The sequence below is a fragment of the Anopheles merus genome, chromosome 2R (assembly GCF_017562075.2).
Source record: "Anopheles merus strain MAF chromosome 2R, AmerM5.1, whole genome shotgun sequence".
Classification (NCBI taxonomy): Eukaryota; Metazoa; Arthropoda; class Insecta; order Diptera; family Culicidae; genus Anopheles; species Anopheles merus.
In genome coordinates, this window is record NC_054082.1 from 39,549,303 (window position 1) to 39,570,897 (window position 21,595).

The 21,595-nt window shown below is 45.9% G+C and overlaps 1 protein-coding gene across 2 annotated transcripts; it reads left to right on the plus strand.

Moving 5' to 3' along the window:
* Positions 1–916: 916 nt before the first annotated feature.
* Positions 917–20,166, plus strand: LOC121588176 (retinal homeobox protein Rx). 2 transcript variants are annotated; one of them, XM_041905851.1, is made up of 5 exons: positions 917–2,172; positions 2,248–2,677; positions 7,174–7,309; positions 7,421–7,908; positions 13,339–20,166. In XM_041905851.1, the coding sequence occupies exons 1-5, from the start codon at positions 1,716–1,718 to the stop codon at positions 13,652–13,654; spliced, it is 1,827 nt and encodes a 608-aa protein (XP_041761785.1). In that variant the 5' UTR covers positions 917–1,715; the 3' UTR covers positions 13,655–20,166. The 2 variants fall into 2 exon arrangements, with proteins under 2 accessions (XP_041761785.1, XP_041761784.1); XM_041905850.1 differs by having other exon boundaries at positions 917–2,677.
* Positions 20,167–21,595: the final 1,429 nt, after the last annotated feature.

The following is a 21,595-nucleotide window of genomic DNA, read 5'->3' on the forward strand; positions in this document are numbered from 1 at the left end:
TCGCACATCCCGCTTCTTTGGTCGCACGGGAAAATGCGATCGAGAGAAGCGAAGAAAAAACCACCCCAACGCGATCGCTCGTCGCGTGTCTGTGGGAAAAGTCAACCACGAGCCTCCGAGGGAGGGATCGGTACCCTTTGCACAGTCCCGTTCCCAATAAGTCACCCGGCTGGGTCACGTTACCGGCATCATCGCTGCCTGCTGACGAAGGCCCGTATCTTTTGCGCTCACACACCGCGGTACGTGCGCCGTGTCCCGGTTCGCCAGGAACGGCACTAACAGGGGCTAAGCAGGGCGCGCAAAACGCCCGTTCCCGGCCCTACACGGCAAGAGCGTCAAACACACATTACACCACATGGCACATGGATCGGCGGAATGTTCAACGGTGCGTAGCTTCTCGCAGACCGTCCCCGGGAGATGGGACTTTCCCCTTGTACGGTTTTCTTCGCGCCTTTGCCGCTGAACAACACGCACGCACACGTGACCCTTATGTGTGCTGCTGTTGCATCGTCCGCATCGAGTGCACCAAGGGTCCCGCGGTCTTATCCTCTCTGGTTTTGGGTGTCGGATTTTTTTGTTAATCCTCAACGACTCAACAAACGCAAGTGACTCAGCGCTACCAGCATCTTGCGCAGCAACTTCAACGTGCTCTGTGTGTATGTGTGCGTGTGTGCGTGTGTAGCTCCGCCCCTGTTACGCGCACGCTGAAGCGAGAGGGAGAGTATGCAGCATCAAAACAAACGCAACGCATACATACGCGCGCGCGCTCTTCGTTCTATAGAAACCGGGGTGGAAATGGTGCAAGAAAAGATGGCCGCTCGATCGGACGTCATGCGGCAGGGCGGAGTCTGCTTGATTGATCTTAATTGAGTATAAAAAGCTGATGAAGCGCAATATTTAATTCATTGATAATTTTGCATCCGACCCGGCCGATACACGCACGCAGCGTAGCCGTGGCCGCACCATTTCTCCAGCATTCGTCCTTCTGCAGCATCGTTAGCAGGAGGAAACCACACTCGTCTCGTCGTGCCTAGTACTAACGAGTAATCCTGGTGACCATCACAGGCACCCACAGTGTGGTTAGAGGTGGTTGCAAAAGGGAAGATATGGCTCAGAATTGTTACACAGAAGAGCTATTTCGGTGCTTCAAATAAGATTGACAAAACTCAGAGTGTCCCGATTGATCGCAGTGCGTGTGTGATCTATCCTGTGTGATACCCCAAAGGTCTCTATTAGCACAAGTTAGATTGAATCTGTGGTCTGTTTTGAGAAATCGTGTGAATTCGTGATGCTATTGCACCTCTCGTGGTGCCCTAAACACCAAACGGTGCCAGTTCTTGTGCCACTTATCAAGTGCAGTTACACTTTCTCCAGTGTTTGGATGTCTGTGTTTGTGTAAGTTAGTGCGCTTGTGTAGATTTGAGTAGGCGTGTGAGTGCGTGTGTATGTATTGATTAAATCAGTGCGTCTCCTTTAATCCTTCCACTTGTCGGCCACGAAGCCATCCCCGTTCGGTTGTGGCCCCGGGTGAGACAAGTTGATCCAATTCATTGCGGTTTATTTATGGACTTGCTGCTGGCAGTCCACGCGGCTGTGGCGAAGTGTGATCCAACCTACTATCCCCGCTAACCGCGAGCGAGGTTAATTGAAATCGAGCGTCAATATTTCACTCGGTAGCTTTCCAGCGCTCCCGGGAAGCTACCCCGTCGGCTACCATGGAACCGTCTACCTTCGACGACCAGATATTCGGTGACTTTACGAGCGACACGCTCGGTACTCTGGCCGGCGCCGCCAAACCGATCCATGCCGGACCATCGCCGAGCTCGGTCGTTGCGGCGTCCGGCCACGGTAATCTGCAGGTGATGATGGGCATCGGTCACTCACCGACCCACGATGGCGGTGGCAGCGGAGGCAGTGCTGGCGGCAGCGCCAACGGTAACGGCGGTCATCAACGGCTGCCCGAGGTGAACAGCATCCTGGCCGTGTCGGGTTCGCCGAGCTACAAAACCATCGACTACACGAACCTCAGCAAGGTGGAGTATCACCATCTGGCGAACGGCAAGCTGGACGGTCCCTCCTACTCACCGCCGAACGGGACGCACCAGCAGCAGCAGCACGGCCTCGGTGGACACCCGGTGCCGGGAGGCAACAAGTCGCTCGAATACGTCAACTGTAAGCTGGAATATTACACCGCCCTGCCCATCGCCCACGATAATCTGAATAAAATAGAGTTCGTTAAAACCCTAGATTACAACGGTAACGGCCGGTTGGACTATTCCACCTCCTCCTCGTCCTCGCCGAATGGGCCCAAGTCCATCGATTACGGTGGCGGTAGCGGGGCGAAGCTCGACTACGAGACCACGATCGCGATGTTTCAGCACCCGGGACCACCGCAGCAGCAGCAGCAGCAGCAGGGACCGTCGGGTGGGCCACCGCCACCGGGCACCGGTTCGTCCGGCATGGTGGACGCATCGATGATGAGTAGCAACACCGGCCAGCCCAACGGCATGCCCGTCGGCATGGCAAGCCAGGGAAAGCCGCGGAAAGCCGACGACATGAACGGTGCATCCGGATCGTCGACACCGACCACTACCACCCCAATGGACGGAGCGGGAAATGGGAAGAAAAATGATAAAAAGAAAACGGACCCGAATGGCATCAAGAAGAAGAAAACAAGGTAAGCAAATTAGTCACGGCAAGGCAGGTGGAATTGGAAGCAAATGCTAGAACAAACGACGAAACGACAACCACCATTGAAGAGCTTTGGAAGTTTAATGATGATGATGATGATGATGATGATGATGATAAGTCCCACCTTTTACCCCAACACAGGTTTGAGAAAGACGAAAGTATCTATGAGATAATTCTACTCTAATAGTTGTTATGAAATAAGTTTAATCGTAAACGTGTGTGAAAAAGAACGACACATAAGGGGAAGGTGAAAAAGAACGACACATATTTGCACAACTTTGATCGACATACCATACACGAACATGAAATACAGGAAATATTCCATGCAGCTTGGCCGTTGGCAACATTTCAATACAATACTGTCAGAATATTGTATTTCAATGTATGTCTCTTTTTTATTTGTTGCGATGTACCTCAATTAGTGAGGTTATAGTTGATTCCCTCCATCCTTTCCTTCGGTGGACATCAATTTTGGAAAATGGCGAAAGACAGAACAGCGCATCCCTATTACCCCATCCAGCGGCAAATGTACCCTTGGGGTATGCTCGGGCAACGTTTATCGACATTCGTCATCGTCAGACGTCGGGCTTAAAACGATTTTCAATGACTGGGCAAAAATCATTCAAATGCACCCCATTGTTTGTGTATTTTGGATCTCGTTTTTCGCTTACGTGTGTGTGTGTGTCTGTGTGTGCGTGGGTGAATAAGCTCATAAATTCGAAAAACGGTTCGTACGCAAAAAGGGCGTAAAGCTCTTTTTTATCCCACTCACAGTCCAAAAAAGAAAAGGAAAAAACAAACTCCCAAAAACAAGGCCAAATTGTTTAAACTCGATACAAAACGCCATCCGGGAGTCGGATTGAACCAAGCGGACATTCCATCAGGCCGTATTGACGCACAGCAGACCGTTTGTTTTGCGAGTGGAGCGGTATGGTATGGTATATGGCCGCCTTCCATTTTGCTACACTGATTCCGTCCCGGGTTTTGAGCCGGACAGCGAACACGCTCATCGCATTGTGATTTATCATTTCTGCACATTAACATGCAATGATATGCGATCCCTTCTGGGGCCGGTGAACCTTTGGTCGCTTTTTAATAGCACCGATGAAACAGATTGTTTGTTTTGCTTTTTTGGATGAAATTTAAATTGTTGGCCATAAAGGATCACTGCAACGGTCATTTATAGAGAGTTTTCCCTCCCAGTGGCATTGAAATAAATGGCTGCTTACATCAGCATACCAATGGAATTAAGGTAGATATGATAGACATTACTGCAAATTCAAGACGCAGACAAATGATATTCTTTGCCAAGTAACAATACCAACTCACAAAACCAGCGTACGATATGACTTTTCCTACCACTCATCCGACACTTTCGCTATCGCTATCCTAGGTTACAAATTTGTGCAATCTTTTTGCTTCAATTTTTAGAACCCCATCACTCACCTCTAACCGCAACGACCCATGTTAGCGCTCCATTGTTAGCCTTTCTTTATTTGCTCACTGTTATCAGATTAAATTGACCGCTCTTTTAAATGTACACTTGTAAATGTACACTGTGTGGATGTTTGTGTGTTTGTGTGTGTGAGTGATTGGACCCGCAAAACCCACAAAACCCATCGAACCCCCCCAAAAAGCTGAATCGCATTGTATTCCAAACCCAACCCAACCCAACGCAGTACAACAACCTTGTAATCATCATCTTACAATGAAGTAATTCGTCCGATATCCCATTTTTCTGCAAGCTAAACCATTTACGTTCGGCCCTCGAAGGACCATCTACTACCGTACACCGGTGTGTTTGTTTGTGTGTAGACACACTACCCGAGAATGTAACCCCATCCTTGTTTAGCCTCCTCTTCCTACTCACCACCCGCTCGACGGTTTTTGCCGATCGGATTCCGCAGCTTCAAGGCATGACCTTTCTCATGGCCATGCGAGAACGCAAAAAAAAGCTGCGGAAAAGAAGAAAAACGGGGGAAAACAACCTTACAACCGGTCGGTCGGAGAAAGGGTGCTAACCACTCCCGTCGGCACACCTTGCCACATTTGGCTGAACCTTGATTAAGTGTAAGTTATTTATCCGTTCGGGTTGGTTGCCCGAAAATGCTGGAATGTCAGGACGTGTACTGGATGCGAGTAGGGGGAAAGGTGAGGATTTCCACTGTGCTTTGAATCAAAACCCGTACCTTTCCCAAGTCACCTTTCGATATATGCGAAAGAATGCTGTAGCTTCAAGCCGAAGAATGATGACGACGATGACGACGACGACGACGACAACGACGACAACGACGACGATGGCAATGGCAAAAGCGTGCTCACACCGGTGAAGGGTCAGATTTATTTATTCTGATCAATCTTTGCAGCGATCCCCATGTTTCATCGTGCGTCTAGTCCATCCCATACACCCAAGTACGCTTTGGACATGTTGCTTTTCGGGGATCGAAGGAAGTTCACCGAAAGCATTTGGTACGCAAACAAACGTTCACGAAGGTAAACGATTTTTTGTGCGTGTTTGTGATCGGGGAAGGAATAAAAGAAAGAGCGAGGGGTTTTGTAGGATTTCCCAACCTCAAACCGCTGCTACAATCTCAAATCTAAAATTCTGACATAATCCAGTAAGTCAGGCTTTGCAAGTGCACCATAAATACACATCAGGGAAAGAATTACATTCGCCTGGTTGTCGTTTGCTCAATTGCAACCGATGCAACTGCACCACAACGTTACTAATCGAATCCAAATAAAGGGGATCCATTGCTTGGCTGTTTTGTCCAGTGCCCAATTTGTAATCCCTCTCCGTGCGGGCTAATGAAAGGTAATTGTCCGCAAAAAAGCTCCATAGAAGTTTGAGCTCCCACACTCTAAAGAACGTTCCAAGAATTTAGAAACCATATTTTCAAACAGTCGTATCACAAACGAAACCACACACATACACACACTCACTCACAATCTTGGATAGCATATGGAATCGCCTGGCAAACAATCCCTCCAATTAACAATGGACTCAAAATCAAGCCACTACAATCGATCCTAATAGTGTTTATGAAATTTTCCTTGCTCCGATCTGGTACGCTTTGCTTGGCGAGCGATGCTTTCGGCCGGCCCAAGGAGGCAGCGGCAACTCGTAAAGAGCTAAACACACTGCCGTGCAAGTCTCTTAAGCTGCCTTCCCGTACTTCCCCGAAAAGGGTCGTACATCAGACACCCGGGGTCAATCTAATTAAAGGTAGCCTTAGTAGAAGCATACCCCCTGTGCAGAACTGGGCATCCTACCAGCCCCCCGGAGCACTATCACCGGAGCAGCATGGAGAAGTGTTCGAGACGTGCCAAGCTACAGCCACTACGGTTGAGCTGGGGCAGTGCATTGGACAATAAAAATTTCATACACACCTTCCTGTCGCCACAATGCTAACCAAACCCTTGGAACCTGGACCGGGAGAAAATGGCACAAAATCCGTGTGTCCTGCAGTGGCCACATAAAACAAACGCCTTTCGTTTTGGTCAGTGCGTGCGTCCGGGTAGAAAAGAGACGCCGGTACCACCAACACACCATTAACGTTCACACAGCACTAATTCTGAGTCAGAATTCGTTTTGCTCCATCTGCTCCGGTTTCTGTTCCACCATCGTCTTGCCCGAAGTCTTACGTACGAAAACATTTGTATTCATTAGCCGTACCGCTGTGGTGTGGGGAACAGTGGAATGGAAAATCTTTCCGTTCCGGAACTTCCTCAAGCAGTCGAAAAGGGAAGAGCAAAGGACACGAAGAGAGGGTCCTACACACCGATATTGTTGCAACAAATGCAATTCAGGGCAAAAGTTGCTGAACACAGCAGCAGGGATGGCACTGTCCATTTGTGTATGTGTGCTTTCGCAAATGACCCACACCGGAGAAAGACATATTCTTTCGGCGAAAATCCATATTCTTCAATACTAGGGTCTGCAGCGGTGAACAAAACTCAGAGCCCAGGCTGTGGTGCGGCCGAAATGCAATTAGAAAGGAGTTGAATATCATTTCTGATGCGACCGTGCGTGCATTGTCAGGCACCAAACAATGGGAAGAACCATTAGTATCCTACCGACTGCATTCCGTAGAACTTCACTGGCACCAGGAGCCGCACTTTTAAGCTCTGCTTCGTACCCCACCGGACATTCAGTGCAAGGGCAATGCAGACAGAGAAGACCCATTGTCCAACATTGTCCAACAAACGCACGTTGTTCTAGTGCTGCAATCGAAAAGCTTATGGCTCTGTACTGGGGGGGGGGAAGTTTTACTAAAGACCCGGCCAACGGGACGACATACTACATTGCGTAGAGGATTATGCTGGGTTTCTTCATTTCAGCTCAACCAAACAGGAACGCATCGACTACTCGCCGTTTCATTATTTTGACCTCCACAGCACAATAGTGCCTCCGTTGCGCTACTATTATCTTCTTCTCACAGGGTTTTCTCCCTCTTTCCCTACCTCGGTATCTTGTTGCAGGACGACCTTCACCGCGTATCAGCTCGAGGAGCTGGAGCATGCCTTCGAACGGGCGCCCTATCCGGATGTGTTCGCACGAGAAGAACTGGCCCTTAAGCTCAACCTCAGCGAGTCACGCGTGCAAGTTTGGTTTCAGGTAATCGTCGGCCACCTGGCCATTCCGGCCACCCACATTACCCGCGTCTCAGTGGGCTATCACTCATATGCTGCCTCATTTCCCACCCCCCCCCCCCCCCCCTCCTTTCAGAATCGACGAGCGAAATGGCGCAAACGAGAACCGCCCCGGAAGTCGGCCTACCTCGGCAACAACAGCCCGTCGGCCCCGATGAACGGCCCGATCGGGACGTCGTTCAGCCAGTTCCCGCAGACCGCCACCGTGACGCCACCCGGGAGCGTTGACAGCTGGTCCACCTACCAGGCACCGTACGAGCTCGGGCCGCACATCAACCTGCTGTCGCCGGCCGTCAGCCCGTACGGGTCGTTCAGCACCCAATACGGTACTTACATGCCCGAGAGTCACATGTTCCCGGTGCGGCAGCACTACGACTACGGTAGCCCGTCGCGACCGGGCGACCCGGGCGATGAGTCGGGCGGCCATCAGCATCAACAGCATCACGGTGGCCACCATCATCACCACCATGCGCACCACAACCATCACAAACCGGCGGACCACTACGCGCCGACGACGATGGACGATAAGTTCGAGACGCACTGTACGGCCGGCCTGCCCGACGGGTAAGTAGTACGCAAGGTGGCGTGGTGGGAAAACAGGGGGGACGCGGAGGATTGTGACGGGACGGAAATGAAACAATTCGTGCGATTATTTACGGAGGTTTAGAGACAATCCACTGTGACAGAAGTACCGGCAAACGCGCGACCGCCCATCAAGTTTGCGAGGCGTTCGATTGAGAGTGACTCGGTCCGAGCAGTTCCTTCCGGACGTAGCAGTAGGGGTGGCAGCGGGCGCGGGAAATTGATGCCCGGAAAATGGGTCACAATGGAGCGCACACGGCCGGGCACCGTTTCCTCTCCGCGTCGTGTCGTTTCCACGCGCACGCATTTGTGCGACTAATGGAGTTTGCGTTTGCGGCACGGAAATGGTTTCATTCGCATTCTCCAGTACCAGCCCGAGAGTATTTGCGCATCGCACAAAACTAACCTACCACAAGCTGACTTTCATATAACAAATCAAATTTCGCCGTATTTTAACCCGTTTGATGGAAATTCCACACGCACATACACAAACGGCGCACTTTACTGGAAATACGAGACGGCCCTTCGTTCGCCCAATGAAACGAACGAATCCATCGATGCTCATATAGATGCGCAAATGTTTAGGAAATGTTAAAAAACCAATGGAAATCGAAATTGTAGCGTACACGTATTCACGTTTTGTATTGCCATTAGCAACATCCTCGTTCTTGAGCCTCACAAACATAGTAACCATAAAAGTGCATTTACGGACTACATTGTTCGAGCGAGCGAGTGGGTTCGTGCGGGTTGTGGTTATTGCGCAATGTGTAAAGTAGAATATTCGATTTGATACGTTTGACCGTTAAATGAAATCAAATGAAATCTAAATAACACAATACTACTCACTAACTACTGCTTGTGAAGCCAGTGATAAGCGACAGCATGGAAAGGAAAATTCAATCGTTTGCCTATTCTAGTTCTGCTGAGCGAATTAAAGTGAGTTGTGATGTTTATAATTTGTTTGATTGGCAATTTTTACCGTATGAATAAAATCCGAAGTTTATCTTAATAGGCCTGGAAAGGTTTTTTTAACCTTAAGGTTTTCTATACAATCGAATGCTATTTATCTGAGCTTTCAGTCAACTCTCGAACTTATCCAACTATAAACTGTTCGACCATTGAATTCCGATGGTAGCTATTTCAAAAAAAATACTTCAGAGAATCCCTTGCTTATGCATTTTTGCTCTGCTATTTGCGAACAATTTTTGGGATTTTGAAATAAAAAGCATTAAGAGAATTTAATTTCATAGAAAATGCTATTTGGTTATTCATTGTAATATTCGTGGTGTGGGTAAAAAATCATATACCAAAAAACAGTGCGTTATTGGAAAAAAAATACCAGGAACTGCATTATTAAAATGAATGTGAACATAACTTTTTATATGCACCTTTATAATCTTTGAAAATTGAATTCCAATTTAAATAATTGCAATCACACAACGCAAAGTACGACCAAAATAAGTAGCTGAAAGATATTTTAACCTGCTCAAAAACAGAACAGCTAGCATCAAAGCCAAAATTGCATGCAAACTTTCCAAATTCCCGATCCTTACGATAAAAACTATTCTACATTACAAATAAGTGCTGCAAAAAATCTCTACAAAACGCACACAGCGCCTTTGAAGTTGTCCGCTTCCTATCCTTTTGCACACAATCCTCGCAGCCCTCAAACATCGACACTCGTTGGTTCGTTTTCGATCCTGTTTACACAAATACACATGCACACACATACAACATGGTCTCATGATTGCAAATGACGGTACTGCAGCTGGGTTTGTACCGTGCATCCAGCATGCGAGTTTATGAGGCGTCCTGCACCGGTCAACGCCAGCATTGCACATAACGCCTCAAAGAGACCAACGAGGCGGAGAAATTGTTTACACTAAAGTGCGGCAAAAGACAATCAAAATGTAAACTTAATCGAAAACTGATCGAAACACACACACTCATAGTTTACGGGGGAATTGGGTTCGTTGAGAAACGCACACACACACATATATACTCAGAATAAAGTTTGAAGGCAAGGAAGCAGCCACAACAACAACAAAAAGCAGATAAAAACGCTTCAAACTCACTGCATCCATTTATCTCTTGTCGAACTCATAAGTATTTGTAGTTCGTGTAATACGTGGCGTACAGGGAACTTTTCCCAGCCACTCCACCATATTGCTTGAGACACCGCGCTCCGCACTCGATGCTGGTGAGCAGTTGTGCAGCGGGTGCAAAAACTTTTCCCCCATAATCAATACCATGCTACCAGTTGGTGTGTTTTCTAGTTTATTTTCTCATTTTACACCAGCATCTCCAACACCAACACTGCCGGCAAACGGTGCTTTCCATGGTCGATGGGCAGGCTATCGATAAATTGTTGAAGACTTTTTCCGACGCGCTTCAAAAGCTTCCCGTCCGCCTTTCACATTCCGCTTAAAGTTATGCTCATCCATCTTGCACTTCGATTTCACGTGCTCCAAAACTAGTGGCAAGCAGAGTCGCACACCCACACACACACAAACTCACAAACCATCGAAACGTCCAGCGCCGGCATTTGTTCCGTCTGGAAAACAAAACCCTCCCGTGCTGGATACGCATTTGCACGGAAGCCGAAAAACTAAGCGGACATGATGGGTGGGCAAATTTCATTCTTCCAAACACCGGGTCTCCCAAGTGCCCCGACGAACTGTTTGCCTCATCTCGCCTCACTGCCCATTCGATTGTCCAAGGTAGCGTTCGGCAACAGCACTTCGAAACTCTTGGAAACTTTGTTTGCATTTCAAACATCGTTCCGTTTCTGGGCGCGAGTGGAACGGGCCGAAGCTCACCGATGTTCCGGGCTGCATCTATCCAGTGTGAGGCAGTTGTCTCGTTTTTATTACACGTGATCTTTCGCCCTGCCTTGCAGCTGCAACTCGCGCAGAAGCGGCATGAAGGGTGCAATGGGGCCGGGGACTTCTTTTGCACAAAAGTTGCAAGTTTCTGCAACTTGACGCAAACGTGTGCGAAGGGACGTGCGAAGAGAGCCCACGAGGAAACGTGCACGGGCACAGGCTTCCCAGTTGTTTCGCAGCATTTGTTGCTCGCGCGCGCGTTGATAGAGTTACGGAAACTCTGCTGCAAACGAGCTGTAAAGCGACGATCCATTTCCAAAGTTCACGCTTCCGATGAGCACGGTAATAATGGGGAAAGGGGAATCGGTTTGGGTGGTTGGGGCAGGGGGGGGGGGGGGGTAGTGCTGCATCCACACCTTGCGCCTTCGCTGTGGTGTCGCACTGTTTGCGAGCAAATGAATCCCCACTTAACCCCATGGACGGGTAAGGTTTCGGTTGTAAATGCACCCAGTTGCTGCCAGACTGTTTGGCGGCTTGACTATTTGGCCCTGACGTGGGCGTAATTTTATCGCGTCGTGGCGGAATAGTCGTGATGGTGGATAATTAAAAATGTTCTACCATTTCCGGTATGGATATCCCAACTACCTGGCCGTGACTGGCTAGTGGCAAGCTGTTGCTGTACGTGGACAGTACCACGATCTCTCTCGACAGCTTTCTTTATCGATCACTAACACTTTGGAAAGTTTTGTTGATTTATGTGCTATTGGTAGACAGTGTGCTTTGGCCGTTGCGAGTTTTATCACTTGTAAATGAAGAAAAGCAAACTATAGAATAAAAACGTAACTTATTGATTAAATGCTCTTAATTTATCGCTTCGAAACCATCTCAATAAGAACTTTTGTTAATGGCTCACTTCTTTTTTTATTTTCTTTTAATAATCAAATAAAGTAAGAAGTATACATTACATTGAAACCAATGAATTAAAGTGAACCAGGGGTAGATAGATCTTTGGATAACATCATTCGCGGTAGTAAAATAACTGTACTGTAAACCTTCTTAAAGTTACAAACACTGAGTTCAACTTGTTATTTAACACATCACACTCACTCACTTTTCTGAGTTAACTGATGAGTTAACTAAAATGTGATAATTAATTTAATGAATATACATGAAAGCATCAGTGTTTTGTTTTATTTACTGCAATACAAAGAAACAAAGATATCAAACAGAGATGCTGCAAATTAAAAAATGGTTAATCATGTATAACCCATTAAATTCAAAGTGAATAAAACTTGTAATGAATAAAAGATCTTTGAAATGGATTGATTCCGTTTCACAGAATGAAAGATTTTCCAATCGCAATCGGAAATTATAAAGGAATAGAAAGTTGTTTGCTAAAATTGAATTCGAAATAATTCCAATAAGCCAATATTGATTCAATCGATTTTGGTCTCATCGATTGAACCGGATTGGCGATATAAATAAAACGGTGGGATTTTATTACGTTTCATAAAGCAAACGATATGATTGTTTCCAAGAAACTAGAAACAACCGATAGAGGCTCGTTGATTCGCAGAACTAAAGCGTTTTTAGTAAAAATACAATATAGAAGAATTCACGTTTTCGTGTGTGTGTGTGTGTGTGTGTGTGTGTGTGTGTGTGTGTGTGTGTGTGTGTGTGTGTGTTGTGTGTGTGTGTGTGTGTGTGTGTGTGTGTGTGTGTGGTGGTGTGTGTGTGTGTGTGTGTGTGTGTGTGTGTGTGTGTGTGTGTGTGTGTGTGTGTGTGTGTGTGTGTGTGTGTGTGGTGTGTGGTGTGTGTGTGTGTGTGTGTGTGTGTGTGTGTGTGTGTGTGTGTGTGTGTGTGTGTGTGTGTGTGTGTGTGATAGTGTGTGTAATACGCAGAAATGAGAGTGTTTCGATGATAATGAATGTAATTAAACAGCTTAATAACCAACTTATTTAGTTGCGATTTCGAACAAATAGAGGAGGAGGAAGAAGGGATGGAGTTAATAGGGCCTAGCTGCGGTTAAATTGTATGGAAACAGTATACAGATTGCAGAGGTAACAACTACTTATAATGTTTAAACATAAACCATAGTGCAGCCATTCTATAGTATCAATTAGCTACTTGAAACCGAAGGTGAATTAATTAACCAGGGCAGCAATGATTAGGAAAATAAAAACCACAGCATCGTTGTTCAGCTAGGTTGGGTGGTAGATACTGTCGTTTTCAACGCCCAATGTCTTTCTTATTACTCAGAGTTTCATCCTTCTTCGTCATGCGTTCTTAACAATATGAGCAATTTACAGATGCACAGTAACCAATAACCTTGAAGCGTTGCACACATGTGCTATGCGTTTCCCCTTGTGGAAACGGGTTTAATTTATTTCCATCCGAGCCAACCATCCACCAGGCGGCTCCACCTTTCCTGTGTTTGCCAATCACAGCGAACGCGGCCACTGTTTGCAACCGTTTCTCGTTTCCGTTTGATGTTACCACACCGTTACTAAACCATAATAAATGACTTCCCTTTCTTTTTCACCTTCTTTTCTCTCCCGCTTCCGCCGTTCTCGGCATCACCAATTAGGCTCACGAATGGAAAGTACGTCGACGACACGAAGTACATCCACGGTGTCGACGTGCATCACTATCCCGATACGGATCCCGGCAAGTACGGCAGCTGCCACCAGCTGGACGATCCGTCCATGAAAGCACACTACGGCCCGCCGCAACCATCGCAGCAAGCGCAACCACCGCCGTCTTCCCAACAGCAGCAACAGCAGCAGCAAACGCAACCCGGCCAATGTCAACCGGTCGGTGTGGACGATCCCGACTCGCTCGGTATGGTAAAGGCGGAGGAGAATGTCACCCACAGCTATGTACTTCCATCTTTTTTGCCCTGATCGAGAGCATCAGAAAGGGTTCGCAAACGTCATCGGCTGCACTGCTGTCCGCCAATCTGCCGAGACAGCCGCCGTACCATCGTACCCGGTACGAACAGTTCCGCAATCATTTCGGATAGTATTCTCGGCCATCATCTTGATGCTATCGCCCCGTTACCGTTCCTTATTTCCTTACTGCCACCGTTTTCATCCTGCGCAGATGATCGTGATTGCTTCATCATCGAAGGACGTTTTGGGACTGTGATTGGTTTCATCGTTCACACTAAAGCCTCAGCAGCAATCAAGAATTTGTGCTGTTCTGTGGGGTTTTTTTTTTGTGTGTTGCTGATGGAGTCCCTTGCTGATGGCCCAACACACACACGCACACATCGTAACCACAGTTTCTAATTCATTATTCAGCATTTGGGCTGAGTGGTGAGTTTCGAGAGCCATTGTCGAGATCCCTGTGATAGGGTGACGAGTGGTACAATCGAAAACAAAAATACTTTAAAACACGTGCACACACACACACACACACACATACTTTTACCAATCCATGCCCATGGTAAACCCTTGAGCTCCTGGGAGAAGTTGTGTGTTAAACAATGCAAAGTGCTAAACAAACTTTTCCCATTTACCGGCAGCTCTAAAGTAACTGGTTGACTTTTGTATTCAAATGGGTGTGTGTGTGTGTCAGTATATTTACCTTTGGGTTTCCAACGTTTTATTTTGCTTTCGGTTTGTGTTTGGTTTTTTGAAGCGCAAGAAACAACTTTCTCTGCCCAAGTCGGGCTACACACATTACCGAGCTTACTGTTGACATCGGGGGAAATATCAAGCGGCAAATGTTCCATTAGACAGTGCAAGCAAACGGTTAGATCAAGACAAACATACAAACACATTTCTATCAAGCTTGAAATCGATATGGAACAGTTTCGATGTTTGCGCTTGAATGTCCAAGGGTTAGGGCGTTGAAGGCGTTTTGCTATAAACAATATCCCAACCGATCGTACACGAACTGTTGCATTCCGGAAGGTCAAACCGATTGGTTTAATTTTGCAAGAAAAGCCGCGCTCTGGAGGTGGGAAGAAGGAAGAAAACCGCTTCATTCGGTTTTTCCTGGAGGCTAATCAAATCAAGACCGCTAAAACGATTCGCACCCAACTTGAGCCGAGCGTGTAGCAGCAACTGGGGGGAAACACTTTGAAGGCGTTTTTCAAGTTTTCCCAAAAAGTGCTCCAAAAAAAGGGAGTAGTGCAAAAAGTATATGTGTGTGTGTGTGCGTATGAAGGCAACACACCGTACAACAAGTGCTTGGCCTCATGGCCACAATGGAACGGCAGCTGAAGGGTACCGCCAAACCCGAAATGCCTCTAAAAAGTGAAAGCTCCCACGGTCCTTCTCCCCACTGACGCTATTTTTTGTGGCCTGGTTTTGTTTTCCACTGCGTTTCGTTAGGTTCCGCTCCACTGGACTAATAAATAAACCAATGGAAACCGTGTACCTTTCCCTGTTCCCAGTGTCCGAGTTCGAGTTTCTCTCCCACCGTGTTGCTGTTCTGATTTATCGACACCACCCGGTGTGCGTGTGTGCGCGCGCGTGGCTCTGACTTTTCCTGACCAAACTTTGGCCAACACACACATACAGGACGGGGGACCCTCTGGGAGACCGTGGCTACCATTGGTTCGGTCCCTTTTTCCCACCACACACACACACACACACACACACACACGGGTGCGCACGCGGCTCGATTTGATCGAACACTTCCCCTCCCCGTCCGTCGATCGATAATTTCGGTAACGGTCCATGACCACATAAAACGACCACATCTCGGGCCATGGGCCCACCCCGATTGATAAGGGTGATGAGCTATCCTACGGGAAGGGCATGAAAAAAATGAACAAATACCTGAAGGAAAAGTAGAAGTCAGTGGGGAAGGTGTTGGAGGAAGGGAGTCAAATAAAAATAGAAATAAATTAAATTTGGTTAAAAAGTGCGAACGGTGAAAAAAACCGCACAACGGAAACGTTCCCTCCAGCTGGGCACATGAAAGCACGGAAAGTCCAACTTTTCTCCCTTTCCACGGTGCCAGTGCCGGCAAAGGATTGTTCGGCAAAGAAATCGAAGCAATCCAGGGGGGTTTAGGATAAGGATGGTTTAAAGCGAAACCACGCTACGAAGCAAACCAAACGGGCATTTCCCGTGGTTGGGATGAGATTACCTACGCCGAAAGCTCTTCGTGCCCGCGTGTTGCCTTTCCTGGTTTTTTTTTGGTCCGTGTTGGATTCACAAGGCATGTAGTTCTTTTGTGTGTATGCTCTAAAGTTTTCATTTGCCCCATCGCATGTTCGCATTGTGCGGTTGCGTTCGACCGATTCCCGTTTCATGCTTTCAATCTTGCCCAAATCAATCAACCAGCTCGAAACAGTGCGTTTGCTGTGGCGTTGGTGGTGGAGGGCTTTTTCACCTGGGTCGTCGATTTGTTCGAAATGGGGGCGAGGGTTTTTTTTTTCTCTGCTCCTGCTCTGCCGGTCATCTGATTTTGGACGTTCTATTCATGGTTGCTCGGGGCCATCCGGTGGTACGTGTCCGTGTCGTGCCATTGAAGCGCATTTCAGCGTAACATCGTACGCACACAGAGAGTTCCGTTTTTGGGTTTTTTTTGTCGTATCCCATTTCGTTTCTTTGCTCGCCTTTCGGTTCGGCTGACGCCGTCCTTATCTCTTAGTGGGGCGTTTCTTTTTGAGTATTTTTGTTATTTTGTTTTGGGCCATTCAGTCGGCATGAAAATTCAAACCCGACATATCTTCTTCCGGATGGATGGATGGTTGATCGAACGGGTTGTGGAGCGAAAGACAGGGATCCGGAACCGTCCAATCTGTCCGTCTGTTCCACGGAAATTCATCGATCGTATGTTTATTTTAAAACATCAAACAACGAACGTTTCGCCGAGCGTTTCAATCTATGTGACGTTGTCCATTAGGTGATTTTGTACTAGTTTTTTTTATTCTGCACGCTGATGCACTCTTTGGCGTAAGTGTGTAACTATCGTATACCAAATCGACACACACATACACGAGCAAACTGTTGCTCAAACCTCATTCCATTAACGTAAAAGGACACATAGGCGTCCTGGGAATTAGGTGTTGTGGAAGTCAATTGGCAACCAAATAACACTCACAGTGCCTAAAGCACTTGTGACTACGTCTGCAGCGCTGCACTTCGTCGCAGAGGTTCACATCACGGTAATTAATATTCCATTTGATAGAAACTTCTCTTCAGGATCCGTCCTTGGGGCATGATGACAAAAACAATTTTAACACCTCCCCCCCCTCCCCCCCCCCCTCAAGACCACCTTTGAACTTAGGGTAATTCCAATACAGGAAATGGAACGGAAATAAGCAACGCATTTGAATAGCCGTGTACGACGTTTCCCTAAATTTCATGCACTGGATGGAAGAAGAAGAAAAAATAACCTTCCCGTGGGTAGCACTGCTTGTTTTTTGTGCGCTTGTTCAACATTTCCCGCCCTGGTGAATCTTAAGTAAACAAAGTTTTTGAGCCAAAGTTTTTCCTGCCTCAAATGGAACGAAAAGACAACAAACACTCCAACCTTGTCAGCAACAGGCGAGAACCTGCTAATGGACAAACGGGACCGAAGCGTACCTACGCTCCCGTGCGTCACTTCAGTGAGAAAGCATCCATTTGCTTGTCGGTTCGTTTTTCTGACCACCACCGGAAGACATTTTCCTTCGAACTCCCGAAAGCACATGATGCATTGGAAAATGGTGCCAGATTTTTGCAGCCAGAATAAATTTCGACCAGAGTTTCTAGAGTAGGACGAACTAAAATCACACACACACACACACACATACATTGGTATATACACAATCTAAGCATATCAAAACTTTGACCAGTGGAAGACCATGCATCGATCGAAAGCTTTTGCTGCCTGGTCAGTTCAGTTCCGGTGTAAGTAGGTGGAAAAACAGTGGAAAATAAAAGCTGCTTCAAAGCTGCTCCGATTAATTGGCCACTAACGCCCGTCCATCAGCAAAACGCTCCCGTCATAAAACTATCCCTTCCTCCCCATTCCTCCTTTTTTCCTTCCATTGAGATGATCTACCTTTTGCCCGCTAAAAAAACGATGGTTGCGAACCCTTATTGTTTGCTCTCTGTATCATTAAAACACATAAAATGCAACATAGCGTAGCAATACGATACACCCGAAACAGAATGAAAAAAAAACCGCGCACGCAATATAAATACACAAGAGATATGAGTGAAAGATAGGAAGGGAAAACAAAACCAGCGTAGTATGTAGCATAGATAAACCCTTCGTTCGCGAACATCCGTGATCTGTGCGCGCAGCGTGTGTAATATGTAAGCCATATTTATTTGCTCCCGGATACGGGATACGTGTCTGTTTGTAGGGCATGAGGATATATTTATTGATCCGCCAGGAGAGGAAAATGGAAACTATGAGATGCTACGATCTCTCGCCCTGCTCAGGCATCCCAGTGCACGGCGAAAGCATTTGTTCGAGCAGTTCGAAAATGTATAGAATCGATTCCCGCACGCCTTTTTCCTACCGCCCAAACGGCAAGCGATCATAAATTGATGTACAAAAGAAAAACAAAGAAGAACTATGCACACCATCGAGTATGCAAACGAGTGAAAAGGGAAAACCAAAAGTGCTCCAGATGCAACGATTGCATTGCGCAACATTGCGTGTGTATCCTTAATCCTTAAGTTCCTATTAAGTAGTGCCGTTTGCCGTCAACCGTGATGGTAGTTCCCAGTTGATTATTGAATACTATTAAGCAGCAAACATCACAATGCTCTTCCAGCGTAAGCATGTCTCATTCGCCCCTCCAAAAAAACACAACTGGTTAGGGAAACTACACCAATGGCAAATGGCAGGGATAAAGTGCTCGGCACACTGGTAGACACTGTGCTGTGTGTGTCCCAAACGGCATAACACTCCAGCTCCAGGCAGCGGCAAAAGGAATCAGGGCTTCTGGGCCCTTCTAAAGTGTTGATAGTTGACATAGTTTCAAAAGCAAGTCATCGTAAAAAGGTGGCAAAGGACGAGTGAGGAGCGTGTTGTGGATAGGTTTCGTAGTTACGATTCCTGATGCTCGTTACGGAGCTCAGTTCGTTAATCTTTACCAAATGCCATTGCTGTATGTTGATCGGGCTGTATAGGATCGATTGAAAAGTTTTTTGTTGTGTCGTCTCGCAAGCATGAAGCGATTACAGGGTGTGCCACTGCGTGTACATAGACGCTTCGTCCAACGCTCCATAAGTGCCTTACGAGTGTGTAGGATGTAATTTGAATGTAAATGCTGTTTGGCAAGTCGTTGAGGAACGTTCCAGAAGATACAACATTCCAATCTTTCTGCAGAAGCAAAATGAAGCCATTAGCAAAAACACAATGACACACACACACGCGTATACCCAACAAGTACAAAACAGTCAAAATGAAGTGTCTTAAGCAATGTAAATTGAATTTCCTGTTCGCACACGAATGGAACAGTTAGTTGTGTGGTGGTAGTAAAAGATCATCCCAAAATAGCAACAGCAACATCAGTTCAGTGGAGCAAATCGAGATGTAACATAGCAAAAAGCAGGAAAAAAACACATACACACACACACACACACTAAACACGAACAGGAACAACTGACATGCAGTCTCCCATGCGAGTGCTAATAATTTGCATTCGCTCGAAGAAAAGCTCACCAGTTTTCCGAGCTTGGGAGGGGCTGTTTTTCTTTCTAGTCTCCCATTCGCTAATGCTCCCGTGCAACGCCGCCAAATGTTACTAGTTTCCAGTACGGTGCGGTGGAAAACTAGCGTTACTTCCTTCCCCACAGTCTTCCGCCCGACTGCCTATCTGCCCGAATCTTATTTAAATCTAGTTTATATGTAAATAAATGCCACAACACGTGTCGTGTGCTGCCTTGGTTGGCGTACTCCCAGGAGCAGCCGCCCACAGCCTGCCACGCTGTTTCGACAGCTGTACCATAGCTAAATTACAATCGAGATCGGTGGATAGGCAGGCCGGCAGGCAGGCTGGTTGGAATTCAAAACAGATTTCATGCTCAACATGCTCCAGCTACATTCCATTTCACCACAATTATCACATTTGCACGAGCAACGAGCCATTATCTTGTGATCGGGGTCGGTTTAATAAAGCAGAAACATTGCGGCTCCATTGCTGCTGCAGGAGCTTTGCTCAATCACTGCGCTTCGAGCAACAGAATCAAAAGTTTGGCGGTCAATGTGTTTTGTAAGATTTCATGTGCCATTAGGTAGATTTGCCGATTGTACATAGCCTGGCAAGGAGGGAAGCGTGCGTGCCATACTTTTAGATTTAACATTGTATTACGTTCTGATAGTGTATTAAGGGTAAGGGCTAAGGTAGCGAATTGTAAGACATATTATCAAGTTGCATTATAAAAAAATGTTCGCGTATGGTTTAGAACTATGTTAAGCAAGAACAGGCAAATAAAAATACTCAATACCGTTACATATTTTTGTACATTAATAATGCCAACAATTAGAATGTAATTGTTTGTAAGCATAAGACAAGCGAATAGTTTATTTCCGAAAAATGTTGTTATTTAACATTAAACTAACAGAACATGAAAAATACGAAGAATTATTCAACATTGATCCTTTTGATGGTTTAAGACGAAAAGCTAAAATTTTGACCTGTCTGCCGAAATAAAATTATCATTCGAGTTGTATTTCCCATACCTCTATGACAGTTTCGTTATATTACATTGATTCTGCACTGAACTATTGTCATAAAAAAAATTGTGTTGTAACATTGTAAAAATACTTTTACTTAATTTTACAACATCGTGTCAAATGGCTTTAAATATCTTTGAACAAATTAATTATGTTTCAGCATAAACATTTATAATTACACATGAGCCAATTGGCGTTTGTTTACATGTTTAACGCTGTAGTAATCTAATTTGTAATCCTGAAGCTCGGCTTGTAGTTTTGTATGGAATGTTGGAATTATTACTACCAGGAACTAGATATAATCTCAAAAAGTCCCATTATGTATCATGTTTAACACACATACGATTTCCATGCAACTTATCGATCAAATCATAGGGAAATGTACCAGTATTGGGCAGGTTAGTGCAGCAGTTTCACTAAAACTGCTGGTACACTTACATATTTTTTTTTTATTTTTCATCAAAGTTACATTATTTCGAACGATAAACTATCGTTTTATGCTGTGCTATTTTTTATTTGCCGTATTAAATGCATTTTCTAGAGATATTCATGAAAATGCAAACACTGTTTTTGTTCCTATTTTCGGCAGGCTGTGCTCCTATTTTCGGCAACGCGAATACGAGTCGGAAAATGTTTAAATTATTGGAAATAGGCAGACAAAAATGTTTGAAACAGTTTAATACCTCCACTCTCCTAAGATTGGTGTTGAAAAGTACTTAAATTATTAATTTTATGTTTCCCGTTTTGATTATTTTGCTGGCAGTTTTTACAGTCTCTTTGATGTGAGTTACAAACAAAGTAGGCATTTAAGAAAAGAGACAGTCTGACGGCTAAAGAGTACTGGCTCACAAATTATTATTTTTCTCTCAAGTTGTTGGATTATTTACAGTGAAATTGGTGATATTTGATACAAGAAACGTGGTTGTATGTGTCGACATACGCGTTGTAGTGTTCTGATCAAGTTATAAATGATTATACAGCTAAAACAAAAGTGTGTTATTGTTTCAAGTTTCGGCAGGAGCCCACAGCATTGATCTGTCAAATAGCAACATTCAGCGTGTTCCCATTTTTTGGCAGCATTTAAAGTGAATAATTAATTCATTGGTTTACTGCTCTGGTTATCTTAATAACGAAACCTGCCGAACTATTGGCTGACAGAAAATCTGCCAAAAAATTGTGAACTCAGCACATTTCATTTGATATTT

What these genes read in the sequence shown, in the direction of transcription:
- LOC121588176 (XM_041905850.1), top strand. Translation starts at nt 1,716, where the DNA reads ATGGAACCGTCTACCTTCGACGACCAGATATTCGGTGACTTTACGAGC. An exon ending in ATCAAGAAGAAGAAAACAAG is followed by an intron (nt 2,678 to 7,173) that starts GTAAGCAAATTA and finishes ATCTTGTTGCAG; the next exon opens with GACGACCTTCACCGCGTATC. An exon ending in GCGTGCAAGTTTGGTTTCAG is followed by an intron (nt 7,310 to 7,420) that starts GTAATCGTCGGC and finishes CCCTCCTTTCAG; the next exon opens with AATCGACGAGCGAAATGGCG.